General features: G+C 54.7%; 1 protein-coding gene across 17 annotated transcripts in view; it reads left to right on the top strand.

Annotated features, from left to right (window-relative positions):
- The window catches only part of IGSF9B (immunoglobulin superfamily member 9B), a 45,201-nt gene extending 29,686 nt beyond the window's left edge, over window positions 1-15,515 (top strand). For 7 of the 17 annotated variants that reach the window (XM_036397300.2, XM_036397299.2, XM_036397297.2 and 4 more), the window contains 4 exons: window positions 279-324; window positions 1,644-3,275; window positions 11,501-11,622; window positions 12,030-15,515. In XM_036397300.2, the coding sequence (XP_036253193.1) occupies window positions 279-324; window positions 1,644-3,275; window positions 11,501-11,622; window positions 12,030-12,253 (2,024 nt within the window). In that variant the 3' untranslated portion in view covers window positions 12,254-15,515. Of the gene's footprint in view, window positions 1-278; window positions 325-1,643; window positions 3,276-3,654; window positions 3,984-4,795; window positions 4,842-11,500; window positions 11,623-12,029 lie in introns of those variants that run through there. The other 10 variants (XR_004981563.2, XR_008508778.1, XR_004981564.2 and 7 more) reach the window with 10 other exon arrangements.
- Window positions 15,516-18,079: the final 2,564 nt, after the last annotated feature.

The raw sequence follows: 18,079 nt of genomic DNA, 5'->3' as shown, positions 1-18,079 counted from the left end.
CCATGCAGGAGTGGCTGGTAGGGAAAAGGGCGGCTGGGGAGCTGGAGAGGGCAGGGAAGTGGCTCCGTCTCCTCCAGCCTGCGGGGCTGTGGCAGCAGGACGGGCAGGACCCTGTGACGGGAGCTGTTTGTTGTCAGCAACCATTAAAGCACTGGAGCAATGAAACCTTGGCCTCTTGTTGAGTGTCTTTTGTTGTCGTGATGTTGAGTGTGTCTTGTCTCTGTCGTGTTGCGCCTCCTCAGCGTTCTCTCTTCTTTCCCCTTTTTATTCTCTTCCAGACCCTCCTCTCTCGATAACCCACTGCAGGAAGAGTTTGGAGTCCCCGTAAGTATCTGTCTTAGCTGTGGCACCAGGCTGTGAGGGTCTTCAAGGTGCCTCCCTCCTACAGTCATTGCAAAGCTCAAATGGAAATGTCTCATCCTTATTTGGTGCTCCTGATGAGTTGTTTTTGAGTGTTCCCTGAACTTTTGGGAACACAGCAGTTCACAAGAGACAAATGGGCTTTGGAGCAGGAAGCAGCAGGGACAAATGCAGCAAGCTGAGCTAAGAGATGACCCCGCTGGATCTGTGAACACTTTCCAAAGCTGGAGTTGGCTGATGGAACTCAATTCCACACCAGTTGGAAGAGGCTCCTTAGGACAAGGACTAGCCTGCTACATATGGAGTCCTTCCTGCCAGCTCAGTGTAGTTTTTGAGTCATTCTCTGTTGGCTCTTTTTTTCCTGGGAAATTCATCTTTTCTCCTGAAGAGTGCCCTGCTGAAGCCTCTTTCCATATGTGCCCAAAGGTGGTGGATTGGGGTGCTGCGGAAGCCACAGCTCCTTGCAGAGCCCATCAAAAGCATGTGTAGCTGCAAATCAGCAGGAGCATCTTCCTGGTGGGAGTGCAAGAGTCTGGGATGTGGACACCTCATTCTTTGGCTCCTCAACTGTTGGAAAATGTCCTGGTGCCAGTGGATCTGAATCTTACTTGTTTTCAGTTCATCCACTGCTCTGAAATAACCTGCACTGTGTTGGATCTGCTGTCTTTTGCCTCTCAATCCTGTTTGTTCAAGGCTTTCTGGATAGGGATGAGGGAACTGTCCTGGTGCTCTCTGCCTTTTGAGATGCTCAGCCTAAAGTCTGAGTGTTGATAATGGGAGAAAGAGTTGGTCTGAAATGATCCGTTAGCATCTCCAAGTGAGATGCTGAGTTCTGTGGGAGGGAACATTTGCCTGATGTCCCTCTTCTCAGGGCCTTTCCTGGGCATGTACAGCTCAGGTGGACATAAGAAAGCGCAGAAGGAGTTGGAAGCGAGCTCTGGGTGTGTCTTTTTTTCCTTGTGGGGCTGTAGAGCTTGTTGCAAGGTCTTGGTGGAGCTTGTTGTGAAGTGTTGGGGTGTTGGTGGAGCTTATTGCAAGGTGTTGGTGTGAACTTTCAGCCCCGAGTGTTCCGAGCTGCCCTCCCAAGGAGCAGGGATGCTGTGCACTGCCGCTGCTGAGACTGCCATCCTGGTTAGCCCCTGCCAATTTCTCCCAGAGGTTCCTCTTTTGAGAGCTGGTAGCACTTTGTTTCCCGGATCCAGAGTTGTTCTTCTGGGCAGGAAGGGCTCCTTTCCTCCCCAGGTGACCGTCCCCTCTCTCGGTTTTTCTCCCCTGTGGTCCAGGTTGTCTTCCGGCAAGGTGAGTCCCGAGAGCATCCGCACGCTCCGTCCCCCCTCGGAGTCCTCTGACGACCAGGGCCCTCAGGCCAAGCGGATGCTGAGCCCCACCAAGGAGAAGGAGCTCTCCCTTTACAAGAAGACCAAACGAGCCATCAGCAGCAAGAAGTACAGCGTCTCCAAGGCGGAGGCCGAAGCTGAGGCCACCACTCCGATCGAGCTCATCAGCCGCGGGCCGGACGGACGCTTCGTCATGGACCCAGCCGACATGGAGCCCTCCCTGAAGACACGGCGGATCGAGGGCTTCCCCTTCGTGGAGGAGACGGACATGTACCCCGAGTTCAGGCAGTCAGACGAGGAGAACGACGACCCCGTCGTCCCCACCTCTGTGACCGCCCTGAAAGCCCAGCTCACCCCTCTCTCCTCCAGCCAGGAGTCCTACCTTCAGCCACCAGCATACAGCCCCCGGTTCCACCGGGCGCTGGAGGGTCCTGGCGCCCTGCAGGCCACCGGCCAGGCCCGCCCGCCAGCCCCCCGGGCTTTCCACCACCAGTTTTACGGTTACCTCAGCAGCAGCAGCCCCGGGGAGGTGGACCCGCCGCCCTTCTACATGCCAGAAGTCAGCCCGCTGAGCTCAGTCATGTCCTCCCCACCGCTGCCCCCCGAGGGGCCCTTCGGACACCCCACCATCCCCGAGGAGAATGGGGAGAATGCCTCCAACAGCACGCTGCCCCTGGCCCAGACCCCCACGGGGGGCCGGTCCCCCGAGCCCTGGGGCAGGGCCGAGTTCCCCTTCGGCAGCCTGGAGCTGGCCCCCGCGCCGTTCCCCCACCAGCTCCAGCCCTGCGAGGCGGCCGAGGGCTCCCAGCCCACGGGCTGCCTTCCTCGGGGGCCACCACCCTCCTCCCTCCAGGTGGTCCCCGCATCCTACTCGGGCATCCTGCCCCTGGAGGCACCAAAGAGCTGGACCGGCAAGTCACCGGGCAGGGGTCAATCCTCCGTGCCCGCTACCACCAAGTGGCAGGACAAACCTATGCAACCCATGGGATGTCAAGGGCAGCTAAGACATACCAGCCAAGGTATGGGCATACCCGTGTTGCCTTACCACGAACCGTCCGAGCCCGTCGGCCCCAGCGGCACAAGCACATTCAGCCTGGACACCAGGTGGTACGAGCCCCAACCCCGACCTCGGCCCAGCCCTCGGCAGGTCAGGAGGGCTGAGCCCAGTTTACATCAGGTGGTGCTACAACCTTCAAGGCTTTCTCCTCTGACCCAAAGTCCCCTGAGCTCCCGCAACAGCTCCCCGGAGCTGACTGCCCGCGCCCGGCCCCGCCCGGGGCTCATCCAGCAGGCGGAGGTGTCGGAGATCACGCTGCAGCCGCCCGCGGCCGTCAGCTTCTCCCGCAAATCCACGCCGTCCTCCACGGGATCTCCGGCGCCGAGCAGCCGTGGGGACAGCCCCAGCTTCCGACCGACCACCGCCTTCACCCCCGTGGGCACCGGCTTCTCCAACTCCCAGGGCTCCTCCCTGCCCGTGGACACCATGGATGTTTTCGGAGACATCCCTTCTCCAAGGAGGGCTGGCGAGGAGATTCTCCAACCGGAGCCGACATCCACCACCACGGTAGCCGCCACAGGGTAAGTGCGTGAGCCCCATGGTGACCACCCCCCCCCCACTCCCAGCCCCTTCCTGGCTTCCCCCACCCTGCCTTACCCGCTCCCTCTGACTCCCTCCCTGCCATCACCATCCCAACTGGTAGGGTCTCTCTGGGCACGCTGCAGCATCCCTTTTGGAGACCGGCGTCCCGCGGGCTTTGCTAGGCAGAGGCTGGTGCCACGGGCACGGGTTGCATGGCCGCCGCCCGAGAGCGCTGGGTTTTAGGCAGGCGACCTTCCCGGTCCCTTGGGAATCTGGGAGCGCCGTGAACTCGGGCTACGGGCCGTCTACCAGGTGTACAAAGACCTGGCTCGCTTAGGTAAGTGTCCTGGTGTCACTGGAGGTTGTTTCCTCTTCTAGCTGCTGGCTCTTGGCTTTCTTCGAACGTTAGGGCCGCCGCCGCCGCGCCTCTGTCTTCCTCCTCCTCTTCCTTCCCGCGGAGTCTAGAGAGCTTTAATGCATGACAGAAACAGCTATCACGGTCACCGCCCCACCTGCAAAAGGGATGCTGCAGCCCCAGGACGCGGGCAGGGAGAGATCAAGGACTTAGCCACACCAGCAGCATGTCAGGAGAGGAGCAAAAATAAAAATAAACTAAGCCCAGCGGAGATCGGGAGGCTGCCGGCACGCTCAGATCCTGCCCTAAAGAGGGATGTGGCTGCACTAGACAGTAGCGGCTGGTTTTCCAGGTACCAGGGTTGCTCCAGGCAAAAGCGTCTCTCTCTCTCTCTCTCTCTCTCTCTCTCTCTCTTTCTCTCTATTTCTCCTCTTTCCTTCCGTCTTTCACAGCACCTTAGACCCCGTAGCCGTGCTTTCGTCCCATCCTTTCGTCTCGCTTCATTCTGGCTTCTTGTCTGGTGGGGTCGAGCCCCCTCCTCCGGCTTGTGGCAGAGAGGAGTCGGGGGCCGGGGCTCCCGGCCCCGCGGAGCCGGCGCGGTCGGAGGCGTTCGGAGGAGAGGCTGTGTTCTGGGGAGGGGGGAGGCAGCGTTTCACCCCGCAGTGCCCTCCGCATTTCACTCCCGCCCTCTGGTACCTGGAAGCGTTATGGCCTTAGCAAATCCCTCCGGCACTGAACGGAAGGAAGGAGGGCTCAGGGGAGAGAGGATGGGGAGGGAGAGCAGCTGGATGAGCCTGAAATGACTTCTGTGTGCCTCTGGAAAACCCAGCTACGGAGCGATGCAGTCAGGGATGTAGTCACAGGTCCATGTGTCTAGCAGGGCATGCCAAGGAGAGCCAGCTCCAGGACAGAGCCATGTTAGAGCAGCACTGTTGTCCGTGCTTTTATGCAGTGTATCCATTCGCTTTGTTGATTATCGTTTTTGTTTCTTCTTTTCCTTTCTCTTCTGTTTCTTTCCCCCTTTCTTCTCCAGCCTCGTTTCGTTTGTGTTTCAGTTTGGTTTCTTTCCCTCCTTTTTCCTTTGGAGTTGTTGACGTGCTGATGTGTTGCGGAGCTCGGCTCCTTGCGGGTGTTGATAACTGCTTTGTTTTTGATTAATCTCAGCTATCTGGGCAGTGTTGTCGAGACAAGCTTCTCCTCAGCTCAATAGGTAAGGGTGATCCATGTCCGAAAGGATGGTGTGGGTGCTGTGGAGGGTGGCCGGGAGCGGGGCATGACAGGGGACACGGAAGGGGCTTTTCCAATACCATCTCTTCCTTTAAAGGGGAATAAGGAATGTGAAAACACTAGGAAACACCTCTGGACGCACAGTCTCTGTGGCTTTTGGGTTTCCCCTCCCAGCAGCACACGCTGCTCCCCTGCCTTGGGGGCTGGGGTTTGGGATGAGCCGAGCTGCCGTCTCCCTGGGCCACCCTTCCTTTCTTGGGGGCTGGTGACACACGTGGCACTTTTGGCCCTGGCAGGGTGCACGAGGGCTGTGGGGTGTTAGGGAGGTGTGTGTTGAGGTGGGGTTGTCCTGGATGATCCAAACCAGGAGGAGCCCACAGCCAACCCCTGAAGTCAGGAAAAACAGCCATCTCTGGAGCTGCCAGCTGCAGACAGCCTGCTCAGAGTGGGCTCCAAAAATCAGTCTCCAGCTGCAGTCCAGCACGTGGAGAATTTTGTTTCCAGCAGAGTCTGGATTTGTTTTCTTTCTCCCGAGTCTCCTCAATCACAGAAAATGGGAAAAGTCTTTCTCCCAAGATGGATTGTATGCTTGGCAGCAGCAGAACTATGGTCTCGGGCTGCCAGAAACGTGTTTTTCCTTCCCACCACAGGTGTAGTCATGGTAAAATCCTTCCATACCTGAAATACTCCTTGGAGAAATCTTTGACCTCTTCTGACCCAGCTGTAAATAATCTGCCCTAAGCAGATCTTGAAAGACTCTTCCAAGAAAATTCCTCCTGGGCTGCCTTCATGGGGCTGGTTTCCTAGACAGCCATGGGCATTTCTGGAACTGGGATGGAGTAATCTGGAGATGGTTTTCAGACCTTAGAAGCAGAAGAACATCACTAAAACTGCCAAATCCAGATGGGATAATACTAATTTGTGACCCAGAGGATTGGCAGCACTGACCTGTTTGGCCGTCAGCCAGGCTGGTTGTGAAAGCAGAGATGGGATTGTAGATGGGCCTGTTTCTAAAGGCATGGCCATACCCAAACTTCCTTAGGACAGGTCTTACAAAAAGTAAAGCTTTGCTGCCTTGGTTGGGAAGAGTCAAGGTTCTGGCTGATTCTCTCCAACAGCCTGAGGAGCCTTGTTGGGCTGGGAAAGAGCCTCATGAGAGAGAGGTGGGATGCCTAGAGAAATCAGGGAGAGGTTTCCAGGAGAGGGGAATTCCTCCAGCTGACCTGGAGGGTTGTCCTGGGGTGGGGAGAGCAGGATTGGTGAGGAGGGGGTGTTGGATGTGTGTGGTCCATGGAGGAGCCATCCTCTTGGCATGACAAAACCCATCCTGTTCGAGCCTCCAAATCTCTTGAGCACTTGGCTGCCTTCTCCTTCTGTTTTTCCTTGCTGATCCCAGAGCAGGGCATCCCGTGAGGAGCAAAGTTGGCACCAAGCCTTGGTGAGATCTGGGCTGTGCCAGCCTTTTTGGGAAATGGGGAAGCCCTCAGAGAGGATGTGGCTGTTTGTTCTTGCTCTGTGACACTTCCCTGCTCTGGCAGCATTAGGGACACGAGCAGTCATGGCTTTAGCACAGCAGAGGTGAGTCCAGGCTCATGTCTGAGTTTGGTGTGGCTCTTGCTCAGGTCCTGGCTGGCTCCAGTGCTGGCTGCCATGGGCTGATGGATTTTGAGAAGCAGGTGACACTGCCCAGCAGGGTGGGAGCAGCCGTGTGTCCTACTCCAGGATGCTGCTGGGAGCTGCAGTCACAGGGACAACTCCAGAGTCATTATCCCCAAAAAGGGGAAACCAGAAGAATAAATCTCACTTCAATAAGCAAGGAATCCCACAGAGAGCCCAGCCGAGTAATTTCTCGATGATTTGGGGTCATAAAATTGTCAGTGCATGCAGAGCACAGGGATTTTATACCAGGCCAGCCAGATTTCTCTATTGCAGCATTGGAAGCTGAGAGGAGAAGGAGAAGCAGCATGTGAGCTCCCTGCTGCACCATGGTGGCTTTTGCTAGGTGAAGCTCAGGTAGTTTTTATGGATGAGCAGAGATAAATGATGCAGTTACTGAGCCAGGCAAGGAGTTCTCCCATCTTCTCCTAGGATGCAGCGCGCATCTTGGAACAGGGAAAAGGGGGCTGTCGTCTCCCTGCAGAGGGAAACCCAAAAACCACAGACAAGGCACCAAGCTCCCCTGCCCCTCGGCACGGCAGCCTGCCCTGGGTGGCCTCCCTGGGCCCCCCTTGCCGGGGCAGCCCTGCCAGTGCAGGGAGCTGGGGGGCTTGGCAGTGGCGTAGCGTTGAGTGACCAAGGGACGTCGGCGCCAGGCGTGTGGGAGGAGCAGCAGCAGCCCTCGCTCCCCGCTTGAAAGAAAACAGGTTCCCCTTTAAAGACTGTCCATGTGCTGATCCTCTGCATGTGTTCCATGCCTCCTTCCGCTTGGAGAAGTTGTGAGTCCGCTTGTCTGAGTGCGTTTTTCTTTTCTTTCTTAATTATTATTATTATTATTATTATTATTATTATTATTATTGTTACTTTATTTTTCTTTTCAGTCTCTTTAATTTCCTTATATATTTTCTCACTCCTGTTTTTCATTTATCTTCCTCTCTCCCCTCCCCTTCCCCATGACTGTATCCCCCTCTTCCTGTCCAGCCCGGCCCCGTTTCCCTCGCCTTCTCTCCTCTCCGTCAGCATGGTGGTGAAGTCCGTTGTGTAGATGAGTTATGGTGTCTGCAGACCTGTAGAAGGGCACCCCTTCTCTGGTGTGCTCCCTGCTGTGACCAGCCCCTTCCTCCCTCCCTCCTGGCGGTGCCTTGGCAGCAGCAGCAGCCCTGGCCTGGGGCTGTCACCGCGGTGTTTCTCTGGCACCTCTTGTGCTGAAGGATCCCAAGCGTTCCGGGATGGAGGCAGCAGCCTCGGAGCAGAGTGGGAATTCTGACTTGCAGGAGCCTTGTGTAGGACAACTGAGCTCTTCATGTGAGGAGGATGAAGGGTAGAAGGACACAGTGGGCTCCTTTCAAGTGGATACTCTACTTTATCCAAGTGATGCTCTAACATGCCCAAACTATTCCTGGATGTCAATGTCTTGGCTCGAGGAGAGGAGGAGACAGGGAGGGTGTGTTGAGACCTCCATGAGGTTAAATATATATGAATTTATCTATAGTATCCTTGAATCTCCTGGACCCTTCCTTTATATGGGTTCCCTTTCAGAGTGGATGATTTCAGGGGTCTTCTCCCTCATATCTTTGCTTTGTACATGGAAGGACATTTGAAGAAGAGCAGCTGTGATGTGTGTTGGGCTGGATACTTCTCCTCTCCTTCCTTTTCCTGCCCTGGGACTCTTGGAGGTCCTTCAGTACCTTTGTGGCCTCTCCAGTACCTCCCAGTCCATGCAGTCCAGACACTTGCTCATGCAGAAGGGTTTTCCTTTGAAGACTCGAGGAAAGCTGCTGCTCCAGGTGTTGGTGGTGCCTTGCAGAAGGTTGGTGCCAGGAGTTCACGTGGGCTTCTCAAAGCTCCTTTGCTTGGCTCTACACTGAAATTTCCAGAAGAAGTTCGCCCACCTCCCTAACGTCTCATCTGTTGGTATTCAAGAGCTCCTTTGTGTGTGGGCAGCTGCCCAATATGTGAACTCTGGGGGCAGGAAGAGGCTTTTGGCTGAGCTTAAAATGAAAATTAATTTGGACGAATTGGCGCCCTTTGAAGAGATAAAGGGTGGGTAGAGCAGATAAAATTTGGCTGCTGAGTAGCATCGTTTTGTCCTCTGTATCCCTTCCTTGCCAGAGGTCAGATAGTATTTATGGTGACACATGGGTTCAGTGCACTCACTGTTTATGTTTGTGTGTATAAATACGAGTTCAATTATGGAGAACTAGTGGAAATGAGCTTCAGGCAATTTCCTCATAATCCCTCATGTAAATCTGTTTAATTTTGTCAGCATGCCACGACAGCTTCTTCTTAGAAAGAAAACAGAGTGGAAAGAGAAAGAGACTTTTACAGGCTGAGCTTTAATAACAGTGGCAAAAGCTGTCTGGGTGGTGGGAAGAGGTGGTGGAAGGCAGGGGCTGGTGGGCAGGATGGTGGCAGGATCACCGAGCTCGTTGCTCTCCAGGGCTTGGCACACCTGAACTCTGTGGGTGATGGAGCTGGAGCAGCTGAAGTCACCATTAGCCAAGTCCCTGCAGGAATGCAACTCATCTGCACCCCACAGAATGTTGGCTGTAAGAGGGAAAAGCCTGTCATTGGCCATTCAAGCAGGAATTGCTGCAAGGAGTGCCATGTTGTGACCTGTGGGTCACTGCAGTCCTGCCTTCAGCCAGCATGGTTGAAGCTCAGTTGGTTCAGCTCAGAGGGCAGAGCTGCTGCTGGCAGCATCTCTCACAAGAGGCTGATTGCACTTGGGAAGGCGTTTGAGCTCTGCAAATGTAAACGTTGTCTTCTGGATGAGGAAAAGCTTAGATCCAGCCAGCGGGACTCCCGGCATGTCTAATGAGCTGCTTCATCTTTGGCTGATGTGATGCTCTGCTGGGAGCTGGAACAGAGGCTCTCCAGGAACTCTCCGCACCCTGACGTCTCTGTTGTGTTGGAAAACATGAAAAGGAGCTGTTCTGTGCCCAGTGAAAACATGAAAATGAGCTTTTCTGTGCCCAGTGTTTGGGTTTCTGTTGCGTCTGCTGTGCCTCAGCTGCTTCTTCACCTCACGCTGCACTTCCCTGGGTGCTCTCCAGTGCTGCCAGCAAAACTGAGAAGCTTCGCAATCACACTCATCTTCAAAAAAACCCCAAAACCCTTTTGCTCCCCAAGGGGAAAAAACCTCCTGGGAGCTCCTTGCCTGTGCGCTCCTGCTGAAATTTCAATGCTCTGGAGACCCTTGGGATGTCGGATGGGAAGTGCTGCTGTCACACCGTGCTCTGCACACATGGGGACCCACAGGGAAAAGCCTGCAGGTGTCTTCAGTGCCAGCCAGGCTCTGCCTGGACCCCAGGGGAGATGAGGAGCTCCAGACTCTCCGTGGGTGGGTGTACTCTGGTACCACAGCCCGGGAGTGCAGGGTCTGTGCTCCAGCCCATGTCCTCGCCCCTTCCCTGCTGCTCCTGCCAGCAGCCACGGTGTTTTTGCCATGCTGGATGGGGCACACCCTGCTGACAGACAGGGGGACATCATCCTCAGTGGTTCTGTGCCTCAGCAGGAGTCTGAAGGCACGGATGTTGCCTCTTGCAGCCAGCTGAGGTGTCTCCTCCTGCCCTCCTGCTGCCCGTGGCTTGTGGGATTTGCTGATCGCTGCCCTGGTCACAGATGGATGCAGGAGCTGCCATCAGCACTGTCCTCTGTGTGGCTCCTGTGACGAGGTTTGGTTGCTGACCCCTGGTGACCAAGTTGTCAGAGCAGAAGAGCATCATCTCCTCCTCTGAAGGGTTCCAGCAGGCTGGTTTAAATCTTCTTTCCTCATTGGAGCCTGGCTTAAAATGTTGGCTTTATCGCAGTGAAAGGTGCTTTGTGGAAGCTTCCAATCTTCTCTGGACACCTTGTCTGCAAGTGGCTTGGGTTTATCCCAGATGGCCACAGACAGCTTCTGTGGCATTAGGAGTTGGTGACTCTTGGAGGGTCGTGGAAGTAAAATGGAGAGGGGGAAGGAGATGGGAAAGCAGCAAGAAGGAGGGGATGCTATAGATAAGGGGTGTGCTATAGATAAGAGCTGGACTGCCTGCTCTCCTAAGGAAAAGGTTTTCCTCTAATGCTCTGCTCTCTACAGCAGTCGTGCTTTCCAGGCCTTGGATGGGAAAAACAGGTACAGTGAAGGAGATAAAACAAAAAATCTCTTTGCAAAGGGGAGGATACTGCACCTTGAGCTGGTTCCTGTAGAAGAGCTCCCCAGGGGGTACAGCTGATAAACTATCCCTTGCACCTGCTGGCTCTCCTGCAGGAAGCACCCCTTTGCAAACGTCCTCCTTGTCCTTGCAATAAAACCTTGTCAGTGTTTCCATTTCCAGCTCCCAGCCTCTCGCTGTTCCAGGAGCAGATGCTCCTGTGCTGTCGCGTTTCTGTTGTCGCTTCTCACAGGGACCTGGGAACGAGGTACCTCTCCCAGCTCTGTTGGTCTGTGCCCTTGGTGTCCCTGTCTGTCGTGTGGCCCCTGGTTTTTCTGGCTGTGGGAGCAGGGCCAGCAGGATCCTGCCTCCCTGCTGTTTGTGGTGCAGGTGTTGTCCGCCCCGGGTGGCTCATGGTGCCCGTCTCGATGCTGCCGTGCCGCTTCTGCCTATCTCTTTCTCTTCTCTTCTCTCTCCATCCCAAGGGGTTTCCTATCACTTCCCAGAAATGCCTTATCGGACATAGGATCTGCCCCGTCCTGTTTTGTCTAGCAGTGTTGGCATGGCAGGCAGGTGAGCTGGGGATGCCCACATTGGATGTGGCACCGGCCAGGTCGCGGTGCTGCTGGAAAACCTGGAGGAGACGTAGGGGCACAGCGGGGACGCCTCACTTCCTCCATCCCGTGCTCTGGCACACCTGGCTGGCCCTGCTCCCTCGGCCCTGGGTTTCTCACCTCTTCCTTTTCCACGGCAGAGCCAGCTGGGATCGGCCGATCCCCCACCGGGGACGCCCAGAGGCCCGAGCGTGGCCGGGAGCCGCTGATGGCGCGTGTCTGCTTTTCCTTCCTAGAAAACGTCCATCTCCGCCCGGGGACACTGCTGCACCTGAGAGGCTCGAAGCTCTGAAATACCAGCGGATAAAGAAGCCCAAAAAGTCATCCAAGGGCTCCTCGAAATCCAGAAAACAACCCAGTGAGTGCGAGGACCCCACGGTCCCCAACGGCATTCCCTGTGTCCTGCTGTGAGCAGAGCTTGGGCAGATCCCTGCCGGCTCCAGCACTGGGGTTCTCCAAGCCCGTTCCTGGATGCTGCCCTTGTTCCCTGCTTCCCAAAGGGATGTCTCCCCGGGCTGCTTGCCTGCAGGTTGTCCCTCCTTTGCTCCTCCAAACCAAGTCCTTTCCATGCATCTCCCATATTTAGTCATTTGTTTGGATTTTGAGTGTTAATTTCATTTTCCCTGATGCCCAGCGTTTTCCCTTCTTGCCACGCTGCGTATTCAGGGCCAGGCTTGCTGTCACCTCCCTTTTTCAGCAAGCAAAGCGCTCTGCTCTGCCTGCTGCTGGCTCCAGTCCCATCTGCCTTCTCTCCCCCCTTCCCAGATGGCTCTGCCTCCCAGGTTCAGCACCCTCCCAGCTCTCAGGTACTGTCACCTGACGAAGCTGTCTGCCTCCGCAAGAAGAAGAGACACCCTCGTCAGGACCCCTTCGCCCGGCTCTCAGCGCTGAAGGACGACCTCTGCCACCGGCAGCTCCCTGAAGACCAGACAGCCATTCTCAACAGCGTGGACCACGATGACACCAGTGGACACGCCACCCTGCTCTAGCCTAGCGCCGGTCCCAGGAGGTTGAACAGGAGCGGTGGAGGGAGCTGGTGTCACACCACGGGGGGATGGAGGTGATGGGAAAGAGGGGGGGACACCCCTAAGCTGTCACCTCTCTGAGGGGTTCGGTGGCTCACGGTGGGGACGAGCTGGGGGGACCTGGGGGATGCTTTGGGGAGAATGCTTTGGGCTGGGTGTTCCTCAAATCCACTTCTCCCCCACCCCAAACAGTTTGGGTGGGGTGGGAAGAGGGGTGTTGCATCTCAGTTTTGGAAAAGATCTATAGGCTTCAAAGGCATGGATGGAGCTTTTGACATCTGCGTCGGCAGCGCGCGTTTAGGGGGAAAGTGTGGGATTGAGCAGCTGGCCCTCAATCGCCAGAAGAAGTTGAATGACACAGGGTGTAATTAAGTGACAAGAACCTAACAACCCAGGCGGGAACTGGTAATCCCATGAATCTGATTATGATAAAAACATGACCAAATAATCCCAGGAAAGATGTAATTGTGAAAATCTCCCTGCCTCCCCCTTCCCAGCCTCCTTTGACGTGAAGGTAACAGCAGCAAAACCATCCGTGACATCTTTCCTTACCTATCTCTGAAAGGGAAAAGCCAGAAAGACCCTGAGCCTTCGAATCAATGTGAGAAATCACCATTTGTCTGTGTGCAAATGCACTTGAGCCTCGGTGAGGTGTGCTTGATGCCGCGCGAGCGCGCAGGTGCGGGGCTGATGCGATCTGGGGGTGTTTCCCCCTCCAGGCGTGGCGTGTGCCAGCTTTGATGAGGGTGGGTTTGATTAATTCTGCCCGACTGCTCTGTGTATCTCAGGCAAATGTTCTTCAGCGCCGCATGGTGATGTGATTTCTTACTGTGTGATGTTTAATCCCTACCCATAACCGCAAAGGGGGAGACGTGGGCGTGCGGGCGAGCGGGGTTTGGCTGCCTGGTGCCCAAAGCCTCCGTCGGCAGGTGCTGAGCCCCAGGGAGATCATCTGGAAGTGCCCAGCTCTGCGGATGGACGTGGATGGCTCCGTGCAAAGCTAAGCCCAGCGTTTCGCGCCAGCTTAAAATATGTTGCTGCTGGTTTCACTGTTTTTCCCTTTTTCCTTCCTGCTCCAGCCCGGATGTGTCGGCTGTGACACCTGCCAGGGTTGTGCCCCTCCCTTTGCTCCCTGTTCCCCTCAGTAATGCTGTTCAAACTCTTCACCAGAATGTATTTCCTCTTCAGAATAGGGTAGGTTTGGTGGCTGGTGGTTTTCTGGATTGCATAGGCCTTTTTTTTGGTTTGTTTTTAGCAGGCAAGGTGTAACCCGAGAACAGCCGGGCTCACTTTCCTGCTCTGCCTCCACTCTCTGACTGCGTGGCCTTGGGCAAGTCACTTGACCTCTCTGTGCCTCAGTTCTCCCATCTGTAAAATGGGGATAAGTCATATTTGAGCACTTTGGACAAGCACTTGGTGGCCTACAGACTGCAAGTGCTATGTAAATGCTTAGTGCTAATACCAAGCAATCCCTACCTTTAAAATATTTAGAGTTGATTCTTTTTTTTTGGTTTGAAGTGGTAAAATCAACCACTGCATCCAGGTTTGCACAGTTCTTCCTCTGCGGTAAAGTGCTAAACCCTCCAGCCTGCCTGGGAATAAAACACCGAGTGTTTCATGTAGATATTCTTGCTTTGAGTGGATTCAGGCTGTAGAAAAAGTGTCAGGAGAGCTGGAGAGCCTGCAGGCATGTTTTTAGCCCCAGGCTCTCTATTTGCATATGAAACTTTTGTTTATTCCCAGGTAGAATTGCCAAGAGATTCTCTGCAATCTCGCCTTTAATTCTGCTTTGCCTTGGTTTTTGCTCTTGCTGCTGGTTGAACCTCCAAGGGCTGAGATGTTTGGAGGAAGACGTGAGCTCTCGGTTGTGATCTGGCTCTCTGACCATGCCACGCTTTTAGGTTGGAGCCTGTTGATTGCTCTGCCTCCTTATACCTGGTTTTAGAGGTTGTGCTTCCTTTCCCAGCAGGATGCTCGGGAACCTGTGGCCACCAAAAGCAGAGCACCGTGTCTTTTCCAATCTCCAGGCCCTAAGTAAGGTTTGAACCGCTGGACAATGAATCCTCTAAATCGATAACCAGATATTTCTGAGCTTTAACAACTTTCTCAAACCATCACCAGGTTTGTCTTGGGAAGGAGGGAGGGTCTGGCAGAAATGCCTCTCTCTTTCCAGCCTGTACCAGGGCTTTTTATTGACCTGACGAGTGACCTGACGTAAGAACCTCAACTCTCAGAGTGAGAACTCAACCTTGCTAACAGTATGACTGCGAATTTCTTTTCTTTGGGTGTGTTTTTAGGGTTTTTTCCCTAGAACCTGCTCGGATCTGAATTGATTTAATGCCATTCTCCCGCTCGGCAGCGGGGAAAACTCTGCCTGGCTTGGCCAACTTCAGCTCGCCGGTCCCTCCAGCTGGGCTGCTCCTGATGGACAGGTGACCCTCGGGGCTGGGGGAGGCGTGGAGGCTCTGTGCTGCCTGTGCCATGGCCAACTTGCTCTTCCTTTTGCTCTCATTGCCTCAGCCTCTGGAACAGAGGGTTGCTTTTCCATTTGAGTGCTTTCCAAACGATTTACGACACCCGTTCGGATGGGCCAGGCGCTGTCTTCAGGCTCTTGAGGTTTCTACCTCAGGACTATGCCCCATCCCATCTTAAGGAGCTCTAGAGGACTTGGAGTGCAGGGCAGGTTGACGGAGCATGCAGGCTTGCTGGGTCAGTCTTTTGAGATTTGTTTTCCTTTTGCAGGTGTTTTGAGCCACTGGGCTTTTCATGGTCTTCGACCTTTAGAGGCTGGAGCTGCAGCCCTCTCTCTTTCAGCCGTGTACCTGCCACGCTGCTGGAGTGGGAAATCCCGCCCGGGCGCCTCGTGGAAGCAGCTCCTCCCTAAAACCATCCTTAACTCCTTTCCCTGCTAGACCGAGTTACCTTCTGATAGACTCGGGCCGTGCTTTGGCTGACTGGCTCGCCTCTTGCTTTGGCAACCTCCTCCTCGCTTCTCCCAGCCCTCTGGTTTCCATGCCCTTCAGGGTCGCTCCTCTCTCCTTCCGTGGACCTGGAAACATCGAAGCCGTGTCAGACGATGCCAAACACTTCCCCCATTTCACCCCCGTTTGAACTCCGTGTCGCTTTGGTGGTTTGCAAACACAGCTGCTGTCGCTGCTGCTGCTGCTTCTTCATTATTTTTTTTTTTTCCTTTCATGCTGCAAAATATATCTTGATTTTTATCTTCCTGGGCCACACTCTCTTATTTTCTAAGCTGGTCTGAGGTAGATGGCTCTTTCTGTATCTATCAGTAACTGTACAATTCCTCCTTTCACGTTGTGAACATGATGTTCTATTAGGTCCCTTGGCAAATCCTGGCCCACGGTGAAAAAATTCCTCTGAATCACAAGGATATTGTCCTGGGCTCTGCTGGGGTGTCAGTGTAGGGATACCAGCCCCGTTTTGGGGGGTCCTTGCTGATGCTTCTCCCTGCAAGGGGGCCATGGTGGGGATGCTCCAGCACTGGTTTCGTGCCACCTTGGGGGTTGCAGGATTGGGGCACCCTGAGCTGGGGAAGGTGACATGGAGAGGTGGATGCAGGATGCCACTGAGATCCTGTGGAATAGGGGTGCTCCGGGGGTGCTGTCCCTTGCAGTCCAACAAGGAGTCCTGGAGCAGGCAGGGAAAAAGGGCAGGGAAAGTGCTTTGCCTGCTTTTCCAGCAGGGCTTGCTGAGCTCTCATCCACGTGTTTCTAAGGTGACTTTGCCGTGCAGCCCCAGCAGCATTTTGGTTCTGCAGTGTTGACGTGAAGGAAAATGCAAGTTAGTGTCAGGGGGGAGTGGGAGCATTCAGGGCTCGTTTGTGGGGCCCCATTGCTGTGCCTGCCACTACAGCACCCACGGGCACAGGGAGTGATGAGTTTGTGGGATGGGGGAGCTGCAAGGTCCCAGGGTCCCTTCCCAGTCTGAACCTCGGCATGGCTTGCAGTCTGCCCCCTGAGTCACCGTGAGCCCTCATGCTGGCTGTGTGAGCAGGGGAAATCCTTTTCCTGGGAGGATTCTCATTCCTGCTCCCCTGTGCTGGTCACCTGTGACTTGGAGGCTGCTTTGGGGCATGGGGGGACTCCAGGCTGTTCATCTGGTGTTTGTCACCTTGTCAGCTGGCTCAGTGCCACTGGAGGAAGGCTGGAGGTGATGCTGTTTGGATATATAAATGTAAAGGGAATATAAAAGGAATAACAGCTTGCTGTACCTACCTCTGGGAGTGCTGAGGACACTGGATTTGGGATCAGCAGCCCAGGCACAGTCCTGACAGGACTTAGTCATGTCTGGTGGCATCCAGACATGACACACATTCCAGACTCATTGCTGCTCCCACCTTGCTGTCTGTATTAGGACAAAATCCGCCTGGCATTTTGGTTTCTCTTCCTGCTTCAGGCAGTGACGTAGATTTGGGAGTTCTTGGAGTTTTGGGTTGGTTTCAGCTGTAGCTCTTGTCTGGAGGTATTTTTCCATGAGGCTGGACCTTCAGGGATTTCCACACGTCCCACATGGGCTCGCTGCAGCCCCAGACTGAAGTCAGGGCTTTTTTGGAAGGAAATCTTCTCAAGGAACTGGAGTAAAACCCACTGTACATATGAGATATAAATAGATAGAGAAGCATAGGACAAAGGTAGATAGGTTTGCAGAATTCAGTAGATTTGCATGTCGGGGTATGTGTGTGTCATGGGGAGAGTTTAGAGCCGTGCTGGAGCGGGGGATCAGGATGGGCCAAGCTGGGAAGGGGCTGGGAGCAGCTGCAGCCTGAGGGGAGTTTGGGGATGGAGAGGCACCGGCGTGAGCTGCGCTGCGGCCCTGCTGCACACAACAGATCGCTCTGTTTCATTATTTCATCCCCAGTTTTTAGCTTTGCTTTGTTCATTGTCTGGGACTCACCCTTGGGCCCTGAGATGGAGGAGCAGGAGGGTCAGGTCCTGTGCTCTGCGTGCCCGAGGCACGTGGGGCGTGACACGGGACAGGACACGGGAGGAGGATGTCACATTGCCTCATCCCTGGTGCCATCGCTTAAAGAAAAAGCTGCACCACGCAAAAACCCTTCCCTCGAGTCCCTCTAGATGCTGCTCTCTGGTTACTCGTGTGAAAGCATTTTGCTTTGCGTCTGTTCTTCCCAGAGAAGCGTGAGTCAGAAGGGATGAGAGAGGGATACAGCTAAATTTGTCCCCTGAGCTGAGGAATGCAGCACTGGCTGTGCCAGCCAGCCCCAGCAGTGCCTCCTGGGAGGGACAAGATGTTCTTGACAGAGTCTTTTTATTTTAAACCTCATTAGCAGGACTTTGAGGATCTGAGGCAGAGAGGGGGTTTGGTCACCAGTGATGCCAGGGCTGGTACTGACCCCGGGCACGGGGACAGCTGGATTCAGGCTGGATCCTCACTCCTCTCCCAGAGCCATCCCTGTGCTGTCTGGGCACGGGGTGGCCCTTACAGAAAGCAGGATATTTACTCCCATTTCGCCCCTCCATCCAAATTCTGTTGTTGTTTTTTTTTCTGTTTTTGAGTGTCTTGACTCCTCTCTGCCTGTGTTTGTGGGAAGGAGAGGTAGGAAGTGCAGTTGTTCCTGTTAGAAATCTGTCAGGGAATGCTTGATCCAGGAACTGAGGGCTGGGAGGCAGCGACCAGATTTGGCAACACCGGTGCCAGCAAAAGAAGAAACTTAATATTGCACTCAATTTCCATCAGTTGGCACATCCCCAAGCAGGGAGGACCAGTGTGGTTGTGTGGAGATGGGAGCCTGTTCCCCTGCCTGGGTGACTG

Source organism: Molothrus ater, chromosome 22, assembly GCF_012460135.2.
Source record: "Molothrus ater isolate BHLD 08-10-18 breed brown headed cowbird chromosome 22, BPBGC_Mater_1.1, whole genome shotgun sequence".
NCBI lineage: Eukaryota > Metazoa > Chordata > Aves > Passeriformes > Icteridae > Molothrus > Molothrus ater.
The sequence above is the reverse complement of the archived record's forward strand: the minus strand, read 5'-3'. Positions and strand labels throughout refer to the sequence as shown.